This window comes from Gigantopelta aegis, chromosome 5 (genome assembly GCF_016097555.1).
Source record: "Gigantopelta aegis isolate Gae_Host chromosome 5, Gae_host_genome, whole genome shotgun sequence".
NCBI classification, from domain to species: domain Eukaryota; kingdom Metazoa; phylum Mollusca; class Gastropoda; order Neomphalida; family Peltospiridae; genus Gigantopelta; species Gigantopelta aegis.
In genome coordinates this window covers 35,506,202-35,532,278 of record NC_054703.1, presented here as the reverse complement: position 1 = coordinate 35,532,278, position 26,077 = coordinate 35,506,202, and the positions used below count along the sequence as shown (strand labels likewise).

The 26,077-nt window shown below is 42.3% G+C and overlaps 2 protein-coding genes across 2 annotated transcripts; one reads left to right on the top strand and one right to left on the bottom strand.

The window, feature by feature from the left end:
* Window positions 1-4,689: 4,689 nt before the first annotated feature.
* Window positions 4,690-13,956, bottom strand: LOC121373120 (fibrinolytic enzyme, isozyme C-like). Its single transcript, XM_041499570.1, has 6 exons — window positions 13,947-13,956; window positions 12,631-12,799; window positions 9,589-9,601; window positions 9,124-9,295; window positions 8,201-8,355; window positions 4,690-4,881 (listed from the first exon to the last, which is right to left on the bottom strand). The coding sequence occupies exons 1-6, from the start codon at window positions 13,954-13,956 to the stop codon at window positions 4,735-4,737; spliced, it is 666 nt and encodes a 221-aa protein (XP_041355504.1). The 3' UTR covers window positions 4,690-4,734.
* Window positions 13,955-24,587, top strand: LOC121373119 (fibrinolytic enzyme, isozyme C-like). The gene is made up of 5 exons (XM_041499569.1): window positions 13,955-13,994; window positions 17,013-17,125; window positions 21,198-21,369; window positions 22,168-22,322; window positions 24,441-24,587. The coding sequence occupies exons 1-5, from the start codon at window positions 13,955-13,957 to the stop codon at window positions 24,585-24,587; spliced, it is 627 nt and encodes a 208-aa protein (XP_041355503.1).
* The last annotated feature ends 1,490 nt before the right edge of the window (window positions 24,588-26,077 follow it).

Genomic DNA, 26,077 nt, shown 5'->3' with positions numbered 1-26,077 from the left:
CCCTTGCTGCTAATCGAAAAGAGTAGCCCATGTAGTGGCGACAGCGGGTTTTCTCTCAAAATCTGTGTGGTCCTTAACCATATGTCTGACGCCATATAACCGTATAACCGTAAATAAAATGTGTTGAGTGCGTCGTTAAATAAAATATTTCTTTCTTTAATTTTTTCTTCTGTACGTTTATCCTGTCTGTGGGATGGTGCATATAAAAGATCCCTTGCTGCTAATCGAAAAGAGTAGCCCATGAAGTGGCGACAATGGGTTTCTTCACTCTATATATGTGTGATTCTTAACCATATGTCTGACGCCATATAACCGTAAATAAAATGTGTTGAGTGCGTCGTTAAATAAAACATGTCCTTCCTTCTTCTGTACGTTCTAAAATTTAAATATTTGGAAAACAAATTATTAATTGTGTTGCATCATTTAAATTAAGGGGCTGAAATATTTTAATCACTTGACAAAGCAAAAACAAAATCTAGCAAATGACTCTACAGATACATTATTACAGACAGCAAAGGAATATAGAAAGAAAGAAATGTTTTATTTAACGACGCACTCAACACATTTTATTTACGGTTATATAGCGTCAGACATATGGTTAAGACCACACAGATTTTGAGAGGAAACCCGCTGTCGCCACTACATGGGCTACTCTTTCCGATTAGCAGCAAGGGATCTTTTTTTTGCGCTTCCCACAGGCAGGATAGCACAAATCATGGCCTTTGTTGAACCAGTTATGGATCACTGGTCGGTACAAGTGGTTTAAACCTACCCATTGAGCCTTGCGGAGCACTCACTCAGTGTTTGAAGTCCGTATCTGGATTAAAAATCCCATGCCTCGACTGAGATCCGAACCCAGTACCTACCAGCCTGTAGACCGATGGCCTAACCATGACGCCACCGAGGCCGGCCAAAGGAATATAGTCATCTTGCAAGGAACTATATTCAAGTGAAGATGAAATGGGGAAAAAATGGGGGCAATATTATGCATGTTTGGAAGTCTAGCAATTATATGATATATATTTATTAATATAAAAGTAACGGATATTAGCACAATGGCGTAGTGGTTACGCCATCGGACTACACACCGGTAGGTACAGGGTTCGCAGCCCAGTACCGGTTCCAACCCAGAGCGAGTTTTAAAGGCTCAATGGGTAGGTGAAAGCCCACTACACCCTCTTCTCTCTCACTAACAACTAACATACTAACAACTAACCCACTCTCCTGGACAGACGTCCCAGATAGCTGAGGTGTATGTGTCCAGGACAGCGTGCTTAAACCTTGGATATAAGCACGAAAATAAGTTGAAATGAAAATGAAATATTGATTATAATAATACCTTTATCGTGGGCGAATTTAACGTTATACCCTTTTCCATACTGATCTGCTCACAAACATGACTAAAAAGGTTTTAAAATATCATACTCCAATCCTAAATGGTATATGGTTACCATAATAGACCAGTTACGTATTTCTTTTTGTTATAGCCTATAAAACATAGAATTTGAAATAATAATAACAATAACATTTAACCGGTGAAACGTCTTGATATAAACAAGTTACCGATCATCGCTATATATAATCACAACTTCCACAAACTATACAGTTCCGTTCATACACTGTTTGTTTGTTTGTTTGTTTTTGCTTACCGACACCACTGGGACACATTGATTAATTAATCATCGGCTATTGGATTTCAAACGTTTGCTAATTCTGACATGTAGTCATTAGAGGAAACCCGTTACATTTTTCCTAATGCAGCAAGGGATCTTTTATATTCACCAGCCAGTCGTGTTCCACTGGCTGGAACGAGAAATAGCCTAATGAGCCGCCCTGTTTATACACTTTGTATATTACCGTGTTTCCTCTAATAAGCGCCGGGCCTCAAATAACCTCCAATAAGCGCAGGGCCTCAGATAAACGCCGGACCTCCAATACGCGCCGACCTCCATTACGCGCCGACCTCCAATAAGCGCCGGGTCTGTAACACTTTGCAACAAAATAAACGCCGGGCCTCTAATAAGCACCGGACCTCCAATAAACGCCGGACCTCCAATACGCGCCGAGCTCCATTACGCGCCGACCTCCAATAAGCGCCGGGTCTGTAACACTTTGCAACAAAATAAACGCCGGACCTCTAATAAGCACCGAACCTCCAATAAACGCCGGACCTCCAATACGCGCCGAGCTCCAATAAGCGCCGACCTCCAATAAGCGCCGGGTCTGTAACACTTTGCAACAAAATAAACGCCGGGCCTCTAATAAGCACCGGACCTCCAATAAACGCCGGACCTCCAATAAGCGCCGAGCTCTAATAAGCACCGGACCTCCAATAAACGCCGGACCTCCAATAAGCGCCGGGTCTGTAACACTTTGCAACAAAATAAACGCCGGACCTCTAATAAGCACCGAACCTCCAATAAACGCCGGACCTCTAATAAGCACCGGACCTCCAATAAACACCGGACCTCTAATAAGCACCGGACCTCCAATAAACGCCGGACCTCTAATAAGCACCGGGCCTCCAATAAACGCCGGACCTCTAATAAGCACCGGACCTCCAATAAACGCCGGGCCTCTAATAAGTACCGGGCCTCCAATAAACGCCGGACCTCTAATAAGCACCGGATCTCCAATAAACGCCGGACCTCTAATAAGCACCGGACCTCCAATAAACGCCGGGCCTCTAATAAGCACCGGACCTCTAATAAGCACCGAACCTCCAATAAACGCCGGGCCTCTAATAAGCACCGGGCCTCCAATAAACGCCGGACCTCCAATAAGCGCCGGGTCTGTAACACTTTGCAACAAAATAAACGCCGGACCTCTAATAAGCATCGGACCTCCAATAAACGCCGGACCTCTAATAAGCACCGGACCTCCAATAAACACCGGACCTCTAATAAGCACCGGACCTCCAATAAACGCCGGACCTCTAATAAGCACCGGGCCTCCAATAAACGCCGGACCTCTTAATAAGTACCGGGCCTCCAATAAACGCCGGACCTCTAATAAGCACCGGACCTCCAATAAACACCGGGCCTCTAATAAGCACCGGGCCTCCAATAAACGCTGGGCCTCTAATAAGTACCTGGCCTCCAATAAAAGCCGGGCCTCTAATAAGCACCGGGCCTCCAATAAACGCCGGGTAAGACAGCCGAAAACTGATTACTCTCTGGCATAATTTAGGAACTTTACGCAAACAATTAATGTTAAATTGTTCATTGTTTTGTTAGTTTAAAGATTTTTTACAGTTCCAAATTATAGTTTAAAAATAAATAAAATTGTAATTTTATAGTTTTTAGATTTTATTTCTGAACTTTGTTTGAAAAAACATAAAGTCCGGGTCTCCAATAAACGCCGGTCTCCAATAAGCGCCGGGTCTGCGACCATTTTGGAATGAATAAGTGCCCGGGCGCTTATTAGAGGAAATACGGTACTTGACATGTTTCCCGCTATAACCCCTATAATTGCCCATGACAATCAGCAATGCCGTGGAATATTTAATTCTCGATAGCAGGGTGGTTGTTTGTTTTGTTTGTTGTTGTTGTTGTTGTTGTTTTTGTTTGTTGTTGTCGTTGTTGTTTTTTTGTTTGTTTTTGTGTTGTTGGGTTTTTTTGGGGGGGGGATGGGGGGGGGGTGTTGTTCTTTTGCAGTGGACTACATTCAATTTTGTCCCTACGCATGTCCCCCCCCCCCCCCCCGGGACATTTTCTTAATTGCAGGGCTTGTAGTGCGCTCCACCCTAGTTAGTGTCGACTATACAGGAGGGCGCAGATACAGGGGTGGGTGCTGGGTGTGCATACACCCTCCATCAAACATCAATGTACCCAGAAAAAACCCAATCTGGATACAACAACCAGTTCTCGTTTGTTAGGCCTTCGTCTACCACAGAGACGTGCTCCAGTGGTAAAGCGCTCGCCTGATGTTCCATCGGTCTAGGATCGATCCTCGTCGTTGGGCCCATTGCGTTATTTCTCGTTCCAACCTGTTATCCTGTCTGTGGAATGAAAAATATAAAATATTCCTTGCTACTAATGGAAACAATGTAGCGGGTTTCCTCTCTATGACTGACAAGATGGCCATATGTTTGACATCCAATAGCCGATGATTAAAAAAAACAATGTGCTCTAGTGGTGTCGTTAAACAAAACAAACAAATATCTTTGTCTACTACATTAGTACTAGAGTATGTATTTTCATAACCTATAAAATAACAGGCCAGTAGGCATAGCCTCTAGTGATGGGGGTCACAGCCTCTAGTGATGGAGGTCACAGCCTCTGGAGGTGGGGGTTACAGCCTCTAGTGATGGGGATCACAGCCTCTGGAGGTGGGGGTCACAGCCTCTAGTGATGGGGGTCACAGCCTCTGGAGGTGGGGGTCACAGCCTCTGGAGGTGGGGGTCACAGCCTCTGGAGGTGGTGTGTGTGTGCCTGTGTAGGTGGTGTGTGTGGTGTGTGTGTGTGTGTGTGTGTGTGTGTGTGTGTATAAGTCGATTTAATATCCGTATACATACAGCGTCGGACAGAAAAACGTACACGTTCATCCTCTAGAGGGAGGTAGTGGCACACACACACACAAATGCCCCCATCCACTCCCTACCCCCGGCCCATTCCCCGCGCCTCGGTTCATACGGTTTTGATAAAAACAAAGAAAAAAGAAATCAGGTAGTGTGCTGATTGCTTTATTTCGTCCGTGAGTTAGGACTTGAAGATATATCTGTAAATTCCATGTTTACGCGCTGCTGATCCAACTGTTGAAGTGGCTCACTCTGGCGTACACGCTCGGATAGGTTGTCAAACAGGTTCCGCTACTGGAAATACCCCATGACGTCACGCCGGCGACTTTGCCTCTGCATTGCATTGGTCCTCCGCTGTCACCCTGTTTGTAAATAAAGCAAACTATTGTTACCGTAACTAAATTCAAAACCTATGTTAGCTCTCGAGTTTTATCTTTTTCACCAACCGTTCAAAATTGCGCCAAACTTCCTTAAATCAAAATTGCGCACCTTTTACATTTGGCATTTTACTTTGCTCCTTCAAAATTCCATAGCACCATCACCCCTCCCCCCACTCTCCCCCCTCCGCCTGTTACCGACCACTGTCGGGCTGCTGGCGCTCTCTTGCACCTGCCAGTGCAGGCGGTCCCTCCTCCTTTCCACCCCCACCTTTCCCGTCCTGGACAAAAGCCGGCCGGGGTCGACTCTTGTGCCCAGGACAGGCGTGCGCTACAACAGCTTGCTCTGAATGTGCACGTAAAGCCCTATGACCTGGCCTGACCGTAACTGTTCAGCTACTCTCGGCAAAGTTCAAAGCAACATGTAGCTTCATTTTGTTTTTCTTTCGCCCAAATTCCTTCAAAAATTGCGCACCACTTTCCTTTTTTTACTTAATCTTACGGCCAGGCCCGTAGCCGGCATTTCGCGTGGGAGGGTTGGACTATGTATTAGTCGGGACCTTTCGGATATTAAGTTGCTTGAGAGCGCGAAGCGCCCGAACATTCTATGGGGATCCAAGGCCATGCTTCTCTGGAAAATTACTGGCCTCGATGGCGTCGTGGTTAGGTCATCGGTCTACAGGCTAGTAGGTACTGGATTCGGATCCCAGTCGAGGCATGGAAGTTTTAATCCAGATACCGACTCCAAACCCAGAGTGAGTGCTCCGCAAGGCTCAATGGGTAGGTGTAAACCACTTGCACCGACCAGTGATCCATAACTGGTTCAACAAAGGCCATGCTACCCTGCCTATGGGAAGCGCAAATAAAAGATCCCTTGCTGCTAATCGGAAAGAGTAGCCCATGTAGTGGCGACAGCGGGTTTCCTCTCAAAATCTGTCTGGTCCTTAACCATATGTCTGACGCCATATAACGTAAATAAACTGTGTTTAGTGCGTCGTTAATTAAAACATTTCTTTCTTTCTTTGGAAAATTTGAAATCTCTGAAAGTGTAAAATGCGTTTTCCTGGTATCTGGAACTTAAAAACTGATAATTTAAAACAACGATTTTCGGTTATTTTCGTTATTTAACGTTATTGTTTTATTTTTGATTTTTTTTTTTTTTTTTTTCAAGATAATGAAATTGTAGCACACAACAGAAGTTAAAGGTACTAACCCGATGTATTAACATCGAGGTACATGTTAAATATTTTCGGCAGTTGCTTATTATAACCTTAGTAACAGAAAAGCTGTACCTCAGAACTATGATCAGTTCCTTTAATAATGAACATATTTATGAAAAGTAAACCACACCACGTTCATAAAAATTGTATAATGACCAATCATTGCCAACACATACAGTCCCTGTTAAGAGTACAGCAAAAAGCATTGCATAAGGTATTGCATCCCATTTCATATAATCAAAATGGCATCTACATGTTGGCTATAAAAAAAAAATTGAAGTACTTGGAAATTACCTTCAAGAAAATATGCAACATTTTCTAATTGGCCTTAATCCTACAGGACATTTTCACATTCAAGAGCACCAAAACCAACCCTACCTCCCACCCAAACCACACATTTTCCTGTCCTGGACGGAGGAGCCGGCAAATGTCGACACCTGCGCCCATGACAGGCGTGTGCTACAACAGCTTGTTCTCAATGTGCACGTTAAAACCTATGACCTGACCTAACCTAACTGGATTATTTCCTGTTGTTAACGTTTTATTTCTAACTTTGGCTGATAAATCAATACAAGGTGAATTGCTGTCATGTAATTATCGAATGCTACGAGGTCATCAATATAGCAGAAAGTACAATTAAACATTTTTGTTACATGTACGTTAATTATGCCAGATTAGTTAGAAATGTTAAATCATGTACACTGCAGCTTTGGTAAGGGGATTGGTAAATGACGAAGACCAGAAAATATTGGTTCATGGGAGGATTGCAAAAGTTAGTAAACTATTTGTGCAATATTAAACACAGAAAAAAAGTGGACCTTAGCTTTTGCGGAAGGGTTCGGGCGAACCCCCAACCATCCCCACCCCCCACCCCTTAAACACGGACCTGTCTCACAGGATATTAAAAATTCAGTGGCATCAACATTTTCCCCACCCGCTACCGATTCCGGCCGGGCTGCTGGTAATCCCTTGAACATTTCAGCGCAGGTAGTCCCCTGTTCCACCAACCCGACCCTTTACCTGACCAGGACAGGCGTGCACTACAACAGCTTGTTTTGAATATGCACGTAAAACCCTATGACATGACATGATTAACTGTTCTGTCATATCTGGATTGATGATGACTATAGCGAGAGATGAGGCGACAAAGAAACGCCAGATCCGTGTTAAACAACAACGATTTAAAGGAACACTCCCAAAATTCTCAAGTGTTATGGTTCGCTAGTTTTACGTTTTGTTTGTGATATTAAATATGTACCACCAAAAAGGCAGTGTTTTCTTTACACGGGGCGAATCGTAGCCCGGCGGTAAAGCGGTCGCTCGATGCGAGGACGGTCTGCGATTGATACACATCGGTGGGCTCATTGGGCTAATTTGTTTCTGTTCCAGCTAGTACACCACGACTGGTATATCAAAGGCTGTGGTATGTGTTATACTGTCTGGGATAGTGCATATAAAATATCCCTTGCTACTAATAGAAAAATGTAGCGGGTTTCCTCTATAAGACTATATGTACAATTTGCCAAATGTCTGACATCCAATAGCCGATGATTAATAAATCAATAAGTGCTCTAGTGGTGTCGTTAAACAAAACACACTTTAACCATTAGAACACATTGATTTAGATCGCCTTTTAACGGGGTTAGGGGCTGGCGACGCATACTCTGGGCCCTCCAAACTGAACACTGTATGTGGGGCAGACGAACGGACGGGCGGACGGACGGACAGTCAGAGAGACAGAATGATGGATATAAAATCTATAGTCCCTTCCTGTTGGACAGGTAGGAGACTAATAATTAGCAGTAAAAAAAAATGTTTTTAAAAAACTCCACATACACTGCATGATTAACCATCTTTTGCAGCTGTCACGACACAAAGGCACATGTCCTGCGTGTCCACACAAACACACACACACGCACGCACGCACGCACACAGAGAGAGAGAGAGAGAGAGAGAGAGAGAGAGAGAGAGAGAGAGAGAGAGAGAGAGAGAGAGAGAGAGAGAGAGAGACAGACAGGACCGGTAGAAGACTCATAATTAGCAGTAAAAGATAAGGAAAAAAACAACAACGAAAAAAGCCATACATTGCATGATCCTCCATCTTTTGCAGCTGTCATGACACAAAGGTGCATGTTCTGAATGTCGACACCTGAAATCCCACTCATCGCAGACTGGCATTCTGCTCTGCTCAAACCTGTTGTGGTCACTTGCAATAACTTGTCCGGTAACTCAGTGCCCGCTGCAAAATCAAAACAGTTTATTAACTCGTTTGGTAACGAATATATTTTGGTAACATTAAAACAGTTCATTACCTCGTCGGGTTACGTAATGTTTGCTATAAATTTAAATACCAGTCGTTTTTTAACTCCTCTGGTATTCTTATGGTGTTGGTAGAATTACAAAAGGCCTATATCTCTTGAGATGGAAAATTTATTGTGGGATTGCACGACTGACAGCTTTCTATGTGTATCTACCCGTTTTGAGGCACTACCCCCATTTCCACGACAGTTATATTTGTACTGAATTGCTAGACCGGCCTCGGTGGCGTAGTGGTTAGGCCATCGCTCTACAGGCTGGTAGGTACTGGGTTCGGATCCCAGTCGAGGCATGGGATTTTTAATCCAGATACCGACTCCAAACCCTGAGTGAGTGCTTCGCAAGGCTCAATGGGTAGGTGTAAACCACTTGCACCGACAAGTGATCCATAACTGGTTCAACAAAGGCCATGGTTTGTGCTATCCTGCCTGTGGGAAGCGCAAATAAAGGATCCCTTGCTGCTAATCGGAAAGAGTAGGCTATGAAGCGGCGACAGCGGGTTTCCTCTGACAATGTCTGTGTGGTCCTTAACAATATGTCTGACGCCATATAACCGTAAATAAAATGTGTTGAGTGCGTCGTTAAATAAAACAGTTCTTTCTTTTCTTTGAATTGCTAAGCGGGACTATACTAAAATCATTGTAAGAAAACAGTGATATGATCAGACCGAGTGGCTGGTGTTTCTACTCACTGTTTGTACGGCCCCAGCCTGTCAGAATGCAGTCGTCGCCGTCGTAGTCAGGGTCAGTGGGTAGCGATAAGTTAGCAGCCTTGATGTTGTCAGTAAATTCTAAATCACTCGACAGAGCGATCACTGCAACATCGTTCGCAAATGTTCCTGATCCATCGTTGTAATTTTCGTGCTATGAAATAAAAATAAAACTGTCACATTGTTATGACTGTAATAAAAGCGTATCTCCCTATTGCCGTTTGTTTCTGTGTGTCTGTTAACAGCAACAACGCTTGCAAAATTCCCTGTGCTACCAAACAAAACCATAATAATGTCACATGGCTATAATCAAGGTTTGTCTCTGTATGTCTGTCTGTTTGTCTGTCTGGCTCTTTGTCTGTCTAAAGAAAAACGGCACTGACAGTGATTATTGAAATGGTGACAATGATCCTTTGAAGGAAACACACAATATTGTATCTGTCTTACTGTCTCTGTCTGTCTGCACACATGTAAGATTAAACACTGCAATCATATATTTATTACACCGCGGTGGATGAGATACCCATGCAGTGGCATAGGAATGTGTCAAAATGTGGGAGGGGCGCGCGCACACACACACACAAACACACACACACACACACACACACACACACACACACACACACACACACAGCAGCAGCAGCAATGGTATATTAATAGAATCACAGTTGTGAGGTATAGATAAGGCAATTCCAACCCGAGGGATAATTTGTTTTTGTGAGGACTGAGGTATGATCACATACTTTGATTGCACTGAAAATGTAAGATATATATATATATATATCTATATCATTGCTGCTGCTACTGGATCAAACGTGTGTTTTGTGTGTGTGTGTGGAGGGGGGGGGGGGAGGGGTCTTGATTCCCCCACGCCAATGCCAAGTGATATTTATCGTCTCTTTCGATTCATATTTTTAAACGGGAAAAATACTTGCTGTCAATTCTCATAATTATTGTTAGCAGCATAATTTAACAAAATATATATTTTAATAATTTAGTTTAGTCTTGAATATGTTTATAATATTGTTAGTGTAAACTGCATTTATAGATGTGTGGCGTAGGAATGCAAAGTTTCATTGATAAACACCTAAATAACGTAGCCACAACTTGACGTCATGTGCCATTAGTAGCAAGGGATCTTTTATATGCACCATTCCTCAGTGACAGACCGAATAACACATACAACGTATTTTTTAACACCAGTTGTGGTGCACTAGTTGGAACGGGAAATAGCCCACCACCACGAGCATTCTGACGAATGATCTAGATTCCGTCCAAACGAAAACGAAAGTCAGTCTTGAGGGCATGTATAATTTTTACATTTCATAAGACAAATTTACAAATACTTTTGAGAATGCCCATTTAAAATATACCGCTTTGATCGATGCCACACTTCCCAGAACGCCTCCTGATGTTCTACTTGTAGATCCTGCATACACAGAAAAACTACTCTCTCTGCAATGAAATGTTACACCGATTAGAAACACTCGGCGCGCGCGCGCGCGCACACACACACACACACACACACACACACACACACACGCACACTAACATCTCACATACATAAACACACAGACAACATTACGCACACACATAGAGACAGACACATACACACATAACGGAGAGAGAGAGATAGAGAGAGAGAGGAGACGAGAGAGAGAGAGAGAGATAGAGAGAGAGAGAGAGAGAGGAGAGAGAGGAGAGAGGGAGAGGGGAAGGGAGAGGGAGGGAAGAGAGGGAAGGGGAGGATGGGCGAAGAGAGAGAAAGGAAGAACCAGAGAGAGAGAGAGGACAGAGAGAGGAGAGAGGAGAGAGGGAGAGAGAGAGAGAGAAGAGAGAGAGAGAGGAGCGAGAGAGAGAAGAGGAGAGAGAGAGAAGGAGAGAGAGAGAGAAGGAGAGAGAGAAGGAGAGAGAGAGAGGAGAAAGAGAAGGAGAGAGAAGGAGAAAGAGAAGGAGAGAGAGAAGGAGAAAGAGAAGGAGAGAGAGAGAGAAGGAGAAAGAGAAGGAGAGAGAGAGAGAGAGATAGAGAGAGAGAGACACACACAGACACAGACAGACAGACACAGACAGGCAGACAGACAGACAGACAAAGGCAGGCAGACAGACAGACACAGACAGGCAGACAGACAGACAGACACAGACAGGCAGACAGAGAGACAGACACACAGACAGACACACACACAGACAGAAAGAAAGACTGAATCAGAGTGAGAGAAACAGTGAGAGACATAGGTGGACAATCTGACAGACAGACAGACAGACAGACAGGAGAGAAAGATTGAGGAGAAACAGAAGGAGAGAGATATATATAGAGAAGGAGAAACAGAAGGAGAGAGAGAGAGAGAGAGAGAGAGAGAGAGAGAGAGAGAGAGAGAGAGAGAGAGAAGGAAAACAGAAGGGGAGAGAGAGAAGGAGAAACAGAAGGAGAGAGAGAGAGAGAATGACAAACAGAAGGATAGAGAGAGAGAAGGAGAAACAGAAGGATAGAGAGAGAGAAGGAGAAACAGAATGAGAGAGTGAGGAGAAACAGAATGAGAGAGAGAGAAGGAGAAACAGAAAGAGAAAGAGAGGAGAAAAAGAAGGAGAGAGAGAGAGAAGGAGAAACAGAAGGAGACAGAGAGAGGAGAAACAGAAGGAGAGAGACAAAGAGAAAAAGGAGACAGAGAAGGAGAAACAGAAGGAGAGAGAGAGAGAGAGAGAGAGAGAGAGAGAGAGAGAGAGAGAGAGAGAGGGGAGAAACAGAAGGAGAGAGAGAGAGAAGGAGAAACAGAAGGAGAGAGAGATAGAAGGAGAAACAGAAGGAGAGAGAGATAGAAGGAGAAACAGGTGAGAAACAGAAGGAGAGAGAGAGAGAGAGAGAGAGAGAGAGAGAGAGAGAGAGAGAGAGAGAGAGAGAGAGAGAGAGAGAGAGAGAGAGAGAGAGAGACACACACAGACACAGACAGACAGACACGGACAGGCAGACAGACAGACACACACACAGACAGACACACAGACAGACAGAAAGAAAGACAGAATCAGAGTGAGAGAAACAGTGAGAGACAGAGATGGACTTTGTTTCCAGTGTGTTTCTGTAGCGGCAGTATCATATATTAGAAATACAAATTGATGTGGATAAAAACTGGTACTGATATTGACGATGTAGATACACGCGAAGGTAATAATCTCTTTATCGTATAATCTCAAACTTACTACAACTTTTTTTGTGTGAACTGTATATACAACTTTAATTCGAGTCAGCCATTGTTGGATATTCAAATGATGTATGAATATATAACGTTGTCTTTTTGAACGAAAGTGTACATTGTAATTAGATTTACACATTTATAATGGGAATATATACATGCATATGTGTACATCGGTTATATTAATTTTATTTCAACATTACTGATTTGGTTTATCAGAATTGACAACTTTTTAAACAAATTACAAAATGTTAACATTATCGCCAAATATAACTAATTTGGTTCAGCAGACCCTAAAACTTACGTCCTTCCGTCAACGCAATGAGCAGCTGTGAGAATTTTGTTCTTAGTGATAATAACACAACCGCACGTGTGCGAACCGGAATACCGCAGAGAACACTGGTACGGAAAATCGGCAATGTCAGCCGCAGATCCACCGACAATATAATTCGTCGGGCTGCCCAGAGATTGAGCTGGAAAAACAAATACGGACAAAAATAAAGAATTTAAAAGAGACATGATCGAGAGAAAGAGGGTAGGCTACTAACTTGTAACTATAAAGCAACACGGCGTCTTTTGTTAGCTCTTACCCGTGGGCAGAACATTACATACCACGGCCTTTAGTGTTCCAGTGGTAATGCTGTGCTTCAGACGGTGGAAAACACAAAGACTTCAGAGAACGAACGGCCCTACAATCAGTGGTAATGCTCTGGTTCAGACGGTGGAAAGCACAAAGACTTCAGAGAACGAACGGCCCTACAATCAGTGGTAATGCTCTGGTTCAGACGGGGGAAAACACAAAGACTTCAGAGAACGACTTACAGGTAGAACGAACGGCCACTACAATCAAGAACCAATGGTAATGCTCTGATTTCAGACGGGGGAAAACAAAGGCAAAGAACTTCTCCGGTTCAGAGAAAACGGCTAAGAGAACGGCCCTACAAATGGTAATGCTCTGGTTCAGACGGGGGAAAACACAAAGACTTCAGAGAACGAACGGCCCTACAATCAGTGGTAATGCTCTGGTTCAGACGGGGGAAAACACAAAGGCCACGGAGAATGAATGACCCAAGAACCAATGGTAATGCTCTGATTTCAGACGGGGGAAAACGAAAAGGCTACAGAAACCGAACGACCCTACAACCAACCGTAATGCTCCGGTTCAGATGGGGAAAACCACAAAGGCTACAGAGAACGAACTGCCCTACAACCAATGGTAATGCTCTGGTTCAGACGGGGGAAAACACAAAGGCTACATACAGAGAACTTTTAAAAATAAGCCAAAGTTCGTCTCCATAGTTGCCTTACTGATAAGTTATTGTAACTATTGAAGGCTTTTGTAACATTCGCTGGCAGATAATTTGCGATATCGTGTTTTTTTGTTACGCCACTGCGTAGTTTCAGCGCTAAACCTATCGTTAGTGACGTCACGCCACTGCCGTTCTGCTAGTTATCGCCACAGCAGACTTTTGCACCTATGTCGCATGCAATATAAAATACATGATTTCAATCAACCTTTTTCTCGCACTGCCACGCACACATGCGACAACCAGCAATTTTAGTCTGTAATCACGTGACCAGCAGGCTCGAGACACGTTCTACAGACTATTTACAGTTCACCTGGAAACATGACGATTATCGCTCTTCTCATTGTTCTGGCTTTCGCAGGTAAGACTCTTTAAAGTTTTCTTCTCGTTGGTCTACCCTTAAGGATTAAGCTTGATAGATACTATGTTCGTAATCCGTTACCGGTTCTTTTTAAGACTTGACTTAAATGGGTTTTACAAGCACATTCTGGGCAAGCTGTTGTAGTGCACGCCTGCCATGTGTGCACGTGGTGGCTTATTCGAACTCATCCATCCATGACAGAAAAAAGGGGAAAGCGGTGCAAGGAACCGCTGAGGTCTATAGCGGGCGAGATGATATGGAGGTTAGTTGTTATGAAATTTGCAAATAAAATCATATAGGAATTTACGAGTTATAGTCATGTTCAATTGTTTAGACCCAAAGCTTTTTTGCAAATGTTACGTTTAATTCCCTTTCAATCCTTCTTTTCTTTGCATTTGCATGACAACAAACCCAAACTCTGATAGGTTTGATATACAATGCATCATCTAAAATGCACGAAGTTGACATTTCTATTTTACCAAACAATTATGTATGTTTTGAATGTAGGTTCTTTCTCCTATAAATACCTGAGGTTATTTGCGAACCAAAATATTAGGATATGAGGCTACGTGAAGGCCAATACCGCTTGTTTCATTTAATAATCAAGGTTATGGATGTTTCGGAATGTAAAATGTGTACCAGCTTTATCTAACCTTTTCTTTAAACATATTCGTAAAAATGCATGTAACCATTTCATTTACATGCAGTATATTGAATCAATTTTGCCAATATATTATATATTTGAATTTTATTTTATAAATTATATATTTACATAACTTACCTAACTTAACACAACTGGGGTGTAGTAACAAACAAAAATCAGTTTACACAAGTTCGGGGTGTTACAGAGTCCACAGTGTGTGTTAGGTCTGGTTGGCCCTCCGCTTTCCACAATTGTTTTCTTTTAATTGGGATCCTCCCTTGTGGTCAGATCTATAGAAATTATGGTGGTGATTGGGGGTGGGGTGATTAGAACTGATTTGGAGTCGGGTAAAAGGGCACATAGCTCGTCATAATGATGGCAAAATAACCACGGTAAGGAAAAATCTGGCACTTGGTTTGAAGTCTGTCACACCTACAAACTTCTCTGACGCCATTCAACATGTAATAAAGATCGAAGAAGATTTCAGAAAGCAAAATAGTTTTATAAGAAATAAAATATCACCTGTAATAGTCTCTATTAACGAAGATAGTGATGACGAAATTATTTGGTCGAGTGATTAAGTTGCTTCTCCCTACTCATCAAGCATAATTTAACGTTCAGTGCATGTATTAACTCTTTAACACTGAAAACAATTTATTCCCATGATACTCATAATCAGTCACTATAAAATAACCTATCAATTGAACAAAATATACATGTATTACAAAACATGGACAATCAATATAAAACCATATAAAATACACCTACATACGAAGCCAGAGGTGGGTGTGGGGTTGGGCAGAGGGCCACGCCTCCACCAATCGCGGGCATACAATATTCTGGCCACACGTGTCTGCAATATGTCACAATGGACCTCAAGAGATTAAGAGATGGCGTCAGACATATTGTTAAGGACAACACAGATACTGAGAGAGGAAACCCGCTGTCGCCACTTCATGGGCTACTCTTTTCGATTAGCAGCAATGGATCTTTTATACGCACAATCCCACAAACAGGGTAGTACTTACCACTGTCCATCATATACCAGTCGTGGTGCACTGCTGGAACGAGAAATATGCCAATGGGCCCACTGACAGGGATCGATCTCAGACTGACCGCGCATCGAGCGAGCGCTTTACCACTGGGACACGTCTCGCCCCTATGGCCAGCGATGCAATTGTTGTTGAATACAACAGAAATTGCTGCGATCAAACATGTTTGATTTTATTGCATGTAATTGCATTTAACTGCCCGCTATCAAAAAACGTGTGCGCTGTCAATGCAACAAAACGTTGACGCAATAATTTAAACCGCCGGTGAACAGATAGATAGTTATCACATGACACAAAATGGCAGCCTCCAGCAGCATGTGGTCTACAGAAAAAGAGGATGAATTAGTGGTGATGTGGCAGACAATGCCATGTTTTTTTGACACAGCATCCCCTGAATATACAACAGGGCTAAAAGGGAAATGTGTCTTGCAGAAATGCAATTTGCGCTTGGAATGCCAGGTATATTTATTTAAGTTTTCTACACAAACTGAGTGGTTATATCCTAAAGGACCTAAAAGCATGCGAGACGAATTCAGTCTTCTATGTCATAACAAATCTGCAGAACGTGTTTCGATGAGTACCGTCGAAACATATTCGGGGAAAAAAACGCCATTTTTACTGTCACGTGATCACTGTTAGACTAAAATTGCTGGTTATCGCATGTGTGCTCAGATCAGTACAATGAGAATAAGTTGCTTGGCATCATGCAATTTACATTGCATGCGACAAAGCTGCAAATGTCTGCCGCGGCCTTAACTAGCAGAACGATAGTGGCATGACGTCACTAACGATAGGTTTAGCGCTGAAACATACGCAGTAGCGTAACAAAAAGAAGCGATATCTCCTAGGAGAATATTGCTACGAGATGTCGCAAACTATAGTGCCAGCGATATCTCCTACAAAAGCCTTTAATGGATGATAAATATAGTTATTTTATCACGTACCACAATTATGGAGACGAACTTTAGCTAATTGTTTTAAGTTCTCTGTAGCCTTTGTGTTTTCCTCCGTCTGAACCAGAGCATTACCATTGGTTGTAGGGTCGTTCGTTCTCTGTGGCCTTTGTGTTTTCCCCCATCTGAACCAGAGCATTACAGTTGGTTGTAGGTCCGTTCGTTCTCTGTAATCTTTGTGTTTTCCACCGCCTCAAGCAGACCATTGCGACTGGAACACCAAAGGCCGTGGTATTTACAGTTCAGCCCACGAGAAAGAGCTAACAAAAGAAGCCGTGTTGCTTTATAATTAGAAGTTAGTAGCTTACCCTCTTTCTCTCGATCATGTCTCTTTTATATTCTCTATTTTTGTCCGTATTTGTTTTTCCAGCTCAATCTCTGGGCAGCCCGACGAATTATATTGTCGGTGTATCTGCGGCTGACATCGCCGATTTTCCGTACCAGTGTTCTCTGCGGTATTCCGATTCGCGCACGTGTGGTTGTGTTATTATCAGTAAGAACAAATTTCTCACAGCGGCTCATTGCGTTGACGGAAGAACGTAAGTTTTAGGGTCTGCTGAACCAAATTAGTTATATTTGTCGATAATGTTAACATTTTGTAATTTAAAAAAAAAAGTTTTCAATTCTGATAAACCAAATCAGTAATGTTGAAATAAAATTAATATAACCGATGTACACATATGTATGTATATATCCCCATTATAAATATGTAAATGTAATTAGAATGTACACTTTCATTCAAAAAGACACAACGTTATATATTCATACATCATTTGAATATCCAATAATGGCTGACTGGAATTAAAGTTGTATATACAGTTCACAAAAACACGTTGTATTAAGCTTGAAATTATATGACAAAGAGATATTACCTTCGCGTGTTTCTAAATCGTCAATATCAATACCAGTTTGTATCCATATCAATTTGTATTCCTAATATATGATACTGCCGCTATAGAAACACACTGGAAACGAAGCCCATCTCTGTCTCTCTTTCTCTCACTGTTTCTCTCACTCTGTTTCTCTCTCCTTCTGTCTCTCTCTCTCTCTCTCTCTCTCTCTCTCTCTCTCTCTCTCTCTCTCTCTCTCTCTCTCTCTCTCTCTCTCTCTCTCTCTCTCTCTCTCCCCCCGTTATGTGTGTATGTGTATGTCTGTCTCTATGTGTGTGCATCTGTCTGTGTGTTTATGTATGTGAGATGTTTGTGTGTATGTGCGTGTGAGATGTTTGTGTGTGTGTGTGTGTGTGTGTGTATGTGTGTGCGCGCGCGGTATATTTTAATGGGCATTCTCAAAAGTATTTGTAAATTTGTCTTATGAATTGTAAAAATTATACATGCCCTCAAGATTGACTTTCGTTTTCGTTTGGATGGAATCTAGATCATTCGTTAGAATGCTCGTAGTGGTGGGCCCTTTGAGCTATTTCCCGTTCCAACTAGTGCACCCCAACTGGTCTTAAACAATCCGTTGTATGTGTTATTCGGTCTGTCACTGAGGAATGCTGCATATAAAAAATCCCTTGCTACTAATGGCACAATGTAACAGGTTTCGTCTCTAAGAATAATAGTAAAACTTACCAAATGTTTGCCATCCAATAGCCGATGGTTAATAGATCCATGTGCTCTAGTGGCGTCAATAAACAATACAAACTGCTGTTCTGGATTGCTTTGGTCGCAGGCTCGAACCTCCTGAGTGAATTCATGTATGATGTACAGCTTTACTAGGAATCATCAAGCGACACAGATACGTTAAAACGTTGTAATATTTAGCGACCACACGGTGCTAGTACATTATTTTATTTATTATACCGCACATCAAGCGCCCCAGATACGTTAAAATGTTGTAATATTTAGCGACCACACGGTGCTAGTACATTATTTTATTTATTACACCGCACATCAAGCGCCCCAGACGCGTTAAAATGTTGTAATATTTAGCGACCACACGGTGCTAGTACATTATTGTATTTATTACACCGCACACCAAGCGCCAAGATACGTTAAAATGTTGTAATATTTAGCGACCACACGGTGCTAGTACATTATTTTATTTATTACACCGCACATCAAGCGCCCCAGATACGTTAAAACGTTGTAATATTTAGCGACCACACGGTGCTAGTACATTATTTTATTTATTACACCGCACATCAAGCGCCCCAGATACGTTAAAACGTTGTAATATTTAGCGACCACACGGTGCTAGTACATTATTTTATTTATTACACCGCACATCAAGCGCCCCAGATACGTTAAAACGTTGTAATATTTAGCGACCACACGGTGCTAGTACATTATTTTATTTATTACACCGCACACCAAGCGCCAAGATACGTTAAAATGTTGTAATATTTGGCGACCACACGGTGCTAGTACATTATTTTATTTATTACACCGCACATCAAGCGCCCCAGATACGTTAAAATGTTGTAATATTTAGCGACCACACGGTGCTAGTACATTATTTTATTTATTACACCGCACACCAAGCGCCAAGATACGTTAAAATGTTGTAATATTTAGCGACCACACGGTGCTAGTACATTATTTTATTTATTACACCGCACACCAAGTGCCAAGATACGTTAAAATGTTGTAATATTTAGCGACCACACGGTGCTAGTACATTGTTTTATTTATTACACCGCACATCAAGCGACCCAGATGCGTTAAAACGTTGTAATATTTAGCGACCACACGGTGCTAGTACATTATTTTATTTATTACACCGCACATCAAGCGCCCCAGATGCGTTAAAACGTTGTAATATTTAGCGACCACACGGTGCTAGTACATTATTTTATTTATTACACCGCACATCAAGCGCCCCAGATACGTTAAAATGTTGTAATATTTAGCGACCACACGGTGCTAGTACATTATTTTATTTATTACACCGCACATCAAGCGCCCCAGATGCGTTAAAATGTTGTAATATTTAGCGACCACACGGTGCTAGTACATTATTTTATTTATTACACCGCACATCAAGCGCCAAGATGCGTTAAAATGTTGTAATATTTAGCGACCACACGGTGCTAGTACATTATTTTATTTATTACACCGCACATAAAGGAACAAAAATCGCACACAATCGCCTAACAAATGATGTCATTTAGCAACATGACGTCAAGTTGTGGCTACGATATTTAGGTGTTTATCAATGAAACTTTGCATTCCTACGCCACACATCTATAAATGCAGTTTACACTAACAATATTATAAACATATTCAAGACTAAACTAAATTATTAAATTATATATTTTGTTAAATTATGTTGCTAACAATAATTATTAGAATTGACAGTAAGTATTTTTCCCATTTAAAAATATGAATCGAAAGAAATGATAAATATCACTTCGCATTGGCGTGGGGGGGGGGGATCAAGCCCCCTCCCCCCCCCCCCCCCCCCCCACACACACACACTCACAAAAAACACACGTTTGATCCAGTAGCAGCCAAAGGCTCGCATAATACAATTTTCATTCCTCGTATATGATACTGACGATACCGAAAAACACTCTGGTAATAACCCTTCTGGTGTTAGAAAACGCTGTCCGACTTGAGGGCTAGAGGATTTCTACATACGCGTGACTTCATGTTTTACGACGACTGACGTCATAACTCATGTTTTTCAGAATTCTGTTTGCCATTTAACGTTCTATCGTTGTTTTTTAAATATTCAAACAAATTAATATTTTCAAATTTATATTTATTGGCAAGTTGTTACATTTTTAAGTCGTTGCATAATGTGCAGTATATTTTTCCGCGTATGAATAATGGAGTTTGTAGGTGAAACGTTTATGAATCGTTCTACAAGAAACAAATCGTAGCTTACAAAATTAATGTTTTGTTACTGTAATTAAATGGGCAAAAAAAGAATCAATCGCCGTTGTGAGGTATAGATAAGTCAATTGCAACCCTCGGTAACCCTCGGTAACCCTCGGCCCTCACAAAAACATTTTATCCCTCGGGTTGGAATTGTCTTATCTATACCTCACAACGGTGATAGATTCTATTAATATACCATTGCTGCTGCTGCGTGTGTGTGTGTGTCTGTGTGCGTGTGTGTGTGTGTGTGTGTGTGTGTGTGCGTGTGTACGTGCGCGTGCGCGTGTGCCCTGCCCGCCCTCCCACTTTTTGACACATTCCTACGCCACTGCATGGGTATATCATCCACCGCGGTGTAATAAATATATGATTGCAGTGTTTAATTTTACATGTGTACAGACAGACAGAGACAGTAAGACAGATACGTTTTTATAGTTACATAACAATATTGTTGTTTTTTTGGCTTCAAAGGAACATTGTCACCATTTCAATAATCACTGTCAGTGCCGTTTTTCTTTAGACAGACAAAGAGCCAGACAGACAAACAGACAGACATACAGAGACAAACCTTGATTATAGCCATATGACATTATTATGGTTTTGTTTGGTAGCACAGGGAATTTTGCAAGCGTCGTTGTTGTTAACAGACACACAGAAACAAACGGCAATAGGGAGATACGCTTTTATTACTGTCATAACAATGTGACAGTTTTATTTTTATTTCATAGCACGAAAATTACAACGATGGATCAGGAACGTTTGCTAACGATGTTGCAGTGATCGCTCTGTCGAGTGATTTAGCATTTACTGACAACATCAAGGCTGCTAACTTATCGCTACCCACCGACCCTGACTACGACGGCGACGACTGTATTCTGACAGGATGGGGCCATACAAACAGTGAGTAGAAACACCAGCTGTTTTCTTACAATGCTTTTAGTATAGTCCCGCTTAGCAATTCAAAGAAAAGAAAGAACTGTTTTATTTAACGACGCACTCAACACATTTTATTTACGGTTATATGGCGTCAGGCATATAGTTAAGTACCACACGGATTTTAAGAGGAAACCCGCTGTCGCCACTACATGGGCTACTCTTTCCGATTAGAAGCAAGGGATCTTTTATTTGCGCTTCCCACAGGCAGGATAGCACAAACCATGGCCTTTGTTGAACCAGTTATTGATCACTTGTCGGTGCAAGTGGTTTACACGACGCCACCGAGGCCGGTTCTGGGAAAATAACGCCAAAGCCAGGACAGATTTAGACCCATTGAGCCTTGCGAAACACTCACTCAGGGTTTGGAGTCGGTATCTGGATTAAAAATCCCATGCCTCGACTGGGATCCGAACCCAGTACCTACCTGCCTGTAGACCGATGGCCTAACCACTACGCCACCGAGGCCGGTCTAGCAATTCAGTACAAATATAACTGTCGTGGAAATGGGGGTAGTGTCACAAAACGGGTAGATACACATAGAAAGCTGTGAGTCCTGCAATCCCACAATAAATTTTCCATCTCAAAAGATATAGCCCTTTTGCAATTTTAGCAACACCATATGAATAGCACAGGAGTTCATAAACGACTGGTATTTTAAATTTATAGCAAACATTACGTAACCCGATGAGCTAATGAACTGTTTTAATGTTACCAAAATATATTCGTTACCAAACGAGTTAATAAACTGTTTTGATTTTGCAGCGGGAACTCTCTTACCGGACAAGTTATTGCAATTGACCACAACAGGTTTAAGCAGAGCAGAATGCCAGTCTGCCATGAGCGGGATTTCGGGTGTCGACATTCAGAACATGCACCTTTGTGTTATGACAGCTGCAAAAGATGAAGGATCATGCAGTGTATGGCTTTTTTCGGGGTTTTTTTTTTTTCTTCTCGTTTTCTGCTAATTATGAGTCTTCTACCGGTCCTGTCTGTCTGTCTCTGTCTCTCTCTCTCTCTCTCTCTCTCTCTCTCTCTCTCTCTCTCTCTCTCTCTCTCTCTCTCTCTCTCTCTCTCTCTCTCTCTCTCTCTCTCTCTCTCTCTCTCTCTCTCTCTCTCTCTCTCTCTCTCTCTCTCTCTCTCTCTCTCTCTCTCTCTCTCTCTCTCTCTCTCTCTCTCTCTCTCTCTCTCTCTCTCTCTCTCTCTCTCTCTCTCTCTCTCTGTGTGTGTGTGTGTGTGTGTGTGTGTGTGTGTGTGTGTGTCGACAGGCAGGGCATGTGCCTTTGTGTCGTGACAGCTGCAAAAGATGGTTAATCATGCAGTGTATGTGGAGTTTTTAAAAAACATTTTTTTACTGCTAATTATTAGTCTCCTACCTGTCCAACAGGAAGGGACTATAGGTTTTTTATCCATCCTTCTGTCTCTCTTACTGCCTGTCCGTCCGTCCGTCCGCCCGTCCATTCGTCTGCCCCACATACAGTGTTCAGTTTGGAGGGCCCAGAGTATGCGTCGCCAGCCCCTAACCCCGTTAAATGGCGATCTAAATCAATGTGTTCTAATGGTTAAAGTGTGTTTTGTTTAAAGTAACCACTAGAGCATAATGATTTATTAATCATCAGCTATTGGATGTCAGACATTTGGCAACTTTTACATATAGTCTTATAGAGGAAACCCGCTACATTTTTCTATTAGTAGCAAGGGATCTTTTATATGCACTATCCCAGACAGGATAGCACATACCACAGCCTTTGATATACCAGTCGTGGTGTACTAGCTGGGACAAAAAACAAAGTAGCCCAATGAGCCCACCGATGTGTATCAATCGCAGACCGACCGCGCATCGAGCGACCGCTTTACCGCCGGGCTACGATTCGCCCCGTGTAAAGAAAACACTGCCTTTTTGGTGGTACATATTTAATATCACAAACAAAACGTAAAACTAGCGAACCATAACACTTGAGAACTTTGGGAGTGTTCCTTTAAATTGTTGTTGTTTAACACGGACCTGGCGTTTCTTTGTCGCCTCATCTCTCGCTATAGTCATCATCAATCCAGATATGACAGAACAGTTAATCATGTCATGTCATAGGGTTTTACGTGCATATTCAGAACAAGCTGTTGTAGCGCACGCCTGTCATGGGCGCAGGTGTCGACATTTGCCGGCTCCTCCGTCCAGGACAGGAAAATGTTTGGTTTGGGTGGGAGGTAGGGTTGGTTTTGGTGCTCTTGAATGTGAAAATGTCCTGTAGGATTAAGGTCAGTTAGAAAATGTTGCATATGTTCTTGAAGGTAATTTCCAAGTACTTTTATAGCCAACATGTAGATGCCATTTTGATTATATGGAATGGGATGCAATACCTTTTGCAATACCTTTTGCTATACTCTTAACAGGGGATGTATGTGTTGGCAATGATTGGTCATTGTACAATTTTTATGAACGTGGTGTGGTTTACTTTTCATAAATATGTTCATTATTAAAGGAACTGATCATAGTTCTGAGGTACAGCTTTTCTGTTACTAAGGTTATAATAAGCAACTGCCGAAAATATTTAACATGTACCTCGATGTTAATACATCGGGTTAGTACCTTTAACTTCTGTTGTGTGCTACAATTTCATTATCTTGAAACAAAAAAAGAACCCAAAATAAAAAAATAACGAAAATAATCGAAAATCGTTGTTTTAAACTATCATTTTTTTAAGTTCCAGATACCAGAAAAACGCATTTTACACTTTCAGAGATTTCAAATTTTCCAGAGAAGCATGGCCTTGGATCCCTATAGAAAGTCGGGCGCTTCGCGCTCTCAATCATCTGCATATCCAAAAGGTCCCGACTGATACATAGTCCAATCCTCCCACTCGAAATGCTGGCTACGGGCCTCGCCGTAAATTTAAGTAAACAAAGGAAAGTAGTGCGCAATTTCTTGAAGGAATTTGGGCGAAAGAAAAACAAAAGGCAGCTGCATGTTGATTTGAACTTAGTTTGCCGATAGTAGCTGAACAATTACGGTAACAATAGTTTGCTTTATGTACAAACAGGGTGACAGCGGAGGACCAATGCAATGTAGAGGCGAAGTCGCCGGCGTGACGTCATGGGGTATTTCCAATAGCGGAACCTGTTTGACAACCTACCCGAGCGTGTACGCCAGAGTGAGCCACTTCAACAGTTGGATCAGCGGCGCGTAAACATGGAATTTACAGATATATCTTCAAGTCCTAACTCACGGACGAAATAAAGCAATCAACGCACTACCTGATTTCTTTTTTCTTTGTTTTATTCAAAACCGTAGGAACCGAGGCACGGGGAATGGGCCGGGGGTAGGGAGTGGGTGGGGGGATGTATGTGTGTGTGTGCCACTACCTCCCTCGAGAGGATGAACATGTACGTTGTTCTGTCCGACATATAAGGATATTAAATTGACTTATACACACACACATACACACACACATACACACCCACCCCACCCCACCCACACATACATACACACACATACACACCCACACACACCCTCACACAGACAGACGCATACACACACACATACACACCCACACCAACCCACACATACATACACACACACACACTCACATACAAACACACACACACATGCCCATACACACACACACACACACACCCACCACACACATACAGACACACACACACAGACACACACATACACACACACAGACAGACAGACAGACAAACACACATACACACACACACAGACAGACAGACAGACATACATTCCCCTAAACCAACCTCCAGAAAGAAAAAGAAATAAATTTTATTTACGGTTATATGGCGTCAGACATATGGTTAAGGACCACACAGATTTTGAGAGGAAACCCGCTGTCGCCACTACATGGGCTACTCTTTCCGATTAATAGCAAGGGATCTTTTATTTGCGCTTCCTACAGGCAGGATAGCACAAACCATGGCCTTTGTTGAACCAGTTATGGATCACTAGTCGGTGCAAGTGGTTTACACCTACCCATTGAGCCTTGCGGTACACTCACTCAGGGTTTTAAAATCCCATGCCTCGAGTGGGATCCGAACCCAGTATCTACCAGCCAATAGACCGATGGCCTACCACGACGCCATCGAGGCTGTGACCCCCATCACTAGATGCTATGCCTACTGGCCTATTATTTTATAGGTTATGAAACTGTATAATCTAGTACTAATGTAGTAGACCAATATATTTGTTTGTTTTGTTCAACGACACCACTAGAGCACATTGATTTTGTAATCATCGGCTATTGGATGTCAAACATATGGCCATTTTGACAGTCATAGAGAGGAAACCCGCTACATTGTTTTCATTAGTAGCAAGGAATCTTGTATATTTTATACATTCCACAGACAGAATTCCACATTCAAAATGGTCGCAGACCCCGTGTAAAAGGAACGCAGGACCAGTAGTCCTATCGGACCTCCATAGCTTAGGAACCATAGTCCTACCTGGACGTTCATACCTGGTTTATTTTTAAGTTGTTTTTATCCTAGGACTTGTATGTCCGTTTGTTATACTCTGCAATTTGCACGAGCTGTCAGAAAGACACGAGCAAAAAGTCAGGTTTTTGTCGGCATTCCCTCGTAGTGTGATGGATAAGTATAAGTCTCTTAAGATTATTGTGGGTTAAAATCTCTATGCCAAAATATTATTTTTAAGTTTGAG

Coding starts and splice junctions, on each gene's coding strand:
- LOC121373119 (XM_041499569.1), top strand. CDS start 13,955: ATGACGATTATCGCTCTTCTCATTGTTCTGGCTTTCGCAG. Junction 13,995..17,012: donor CATTGTTCTGGCTTTCGCAG/GTAAGACTCTTT, acceptor TTGTTTTTCCAG/CTCAATCTCTGGGCAGCCCG. Junction 21,370..22,167: donor AGGATGGGGCCATACAAACA/GTGAGTAGAAAC, acceptor TTGATTTTGCAG/CGGGAACTCTCTTACCGGAC.
- LOC121373120 (XM_041499570.1), bottom strand. Junction 8,356..9,123: donor AGGCTGGGGCCGTACAAACA/GTGAGTAGAAAC, acceptor TTGATTTTGCAG/CGGGCACTGAGTTACCGGAC. Junction 4,882..8,200: donor AAGATGGAGGATCATGCAAT/GTATGGCTTTTT, acceptor ATTTACAAACAG/GGTGACAGCGGAGGACCAAT.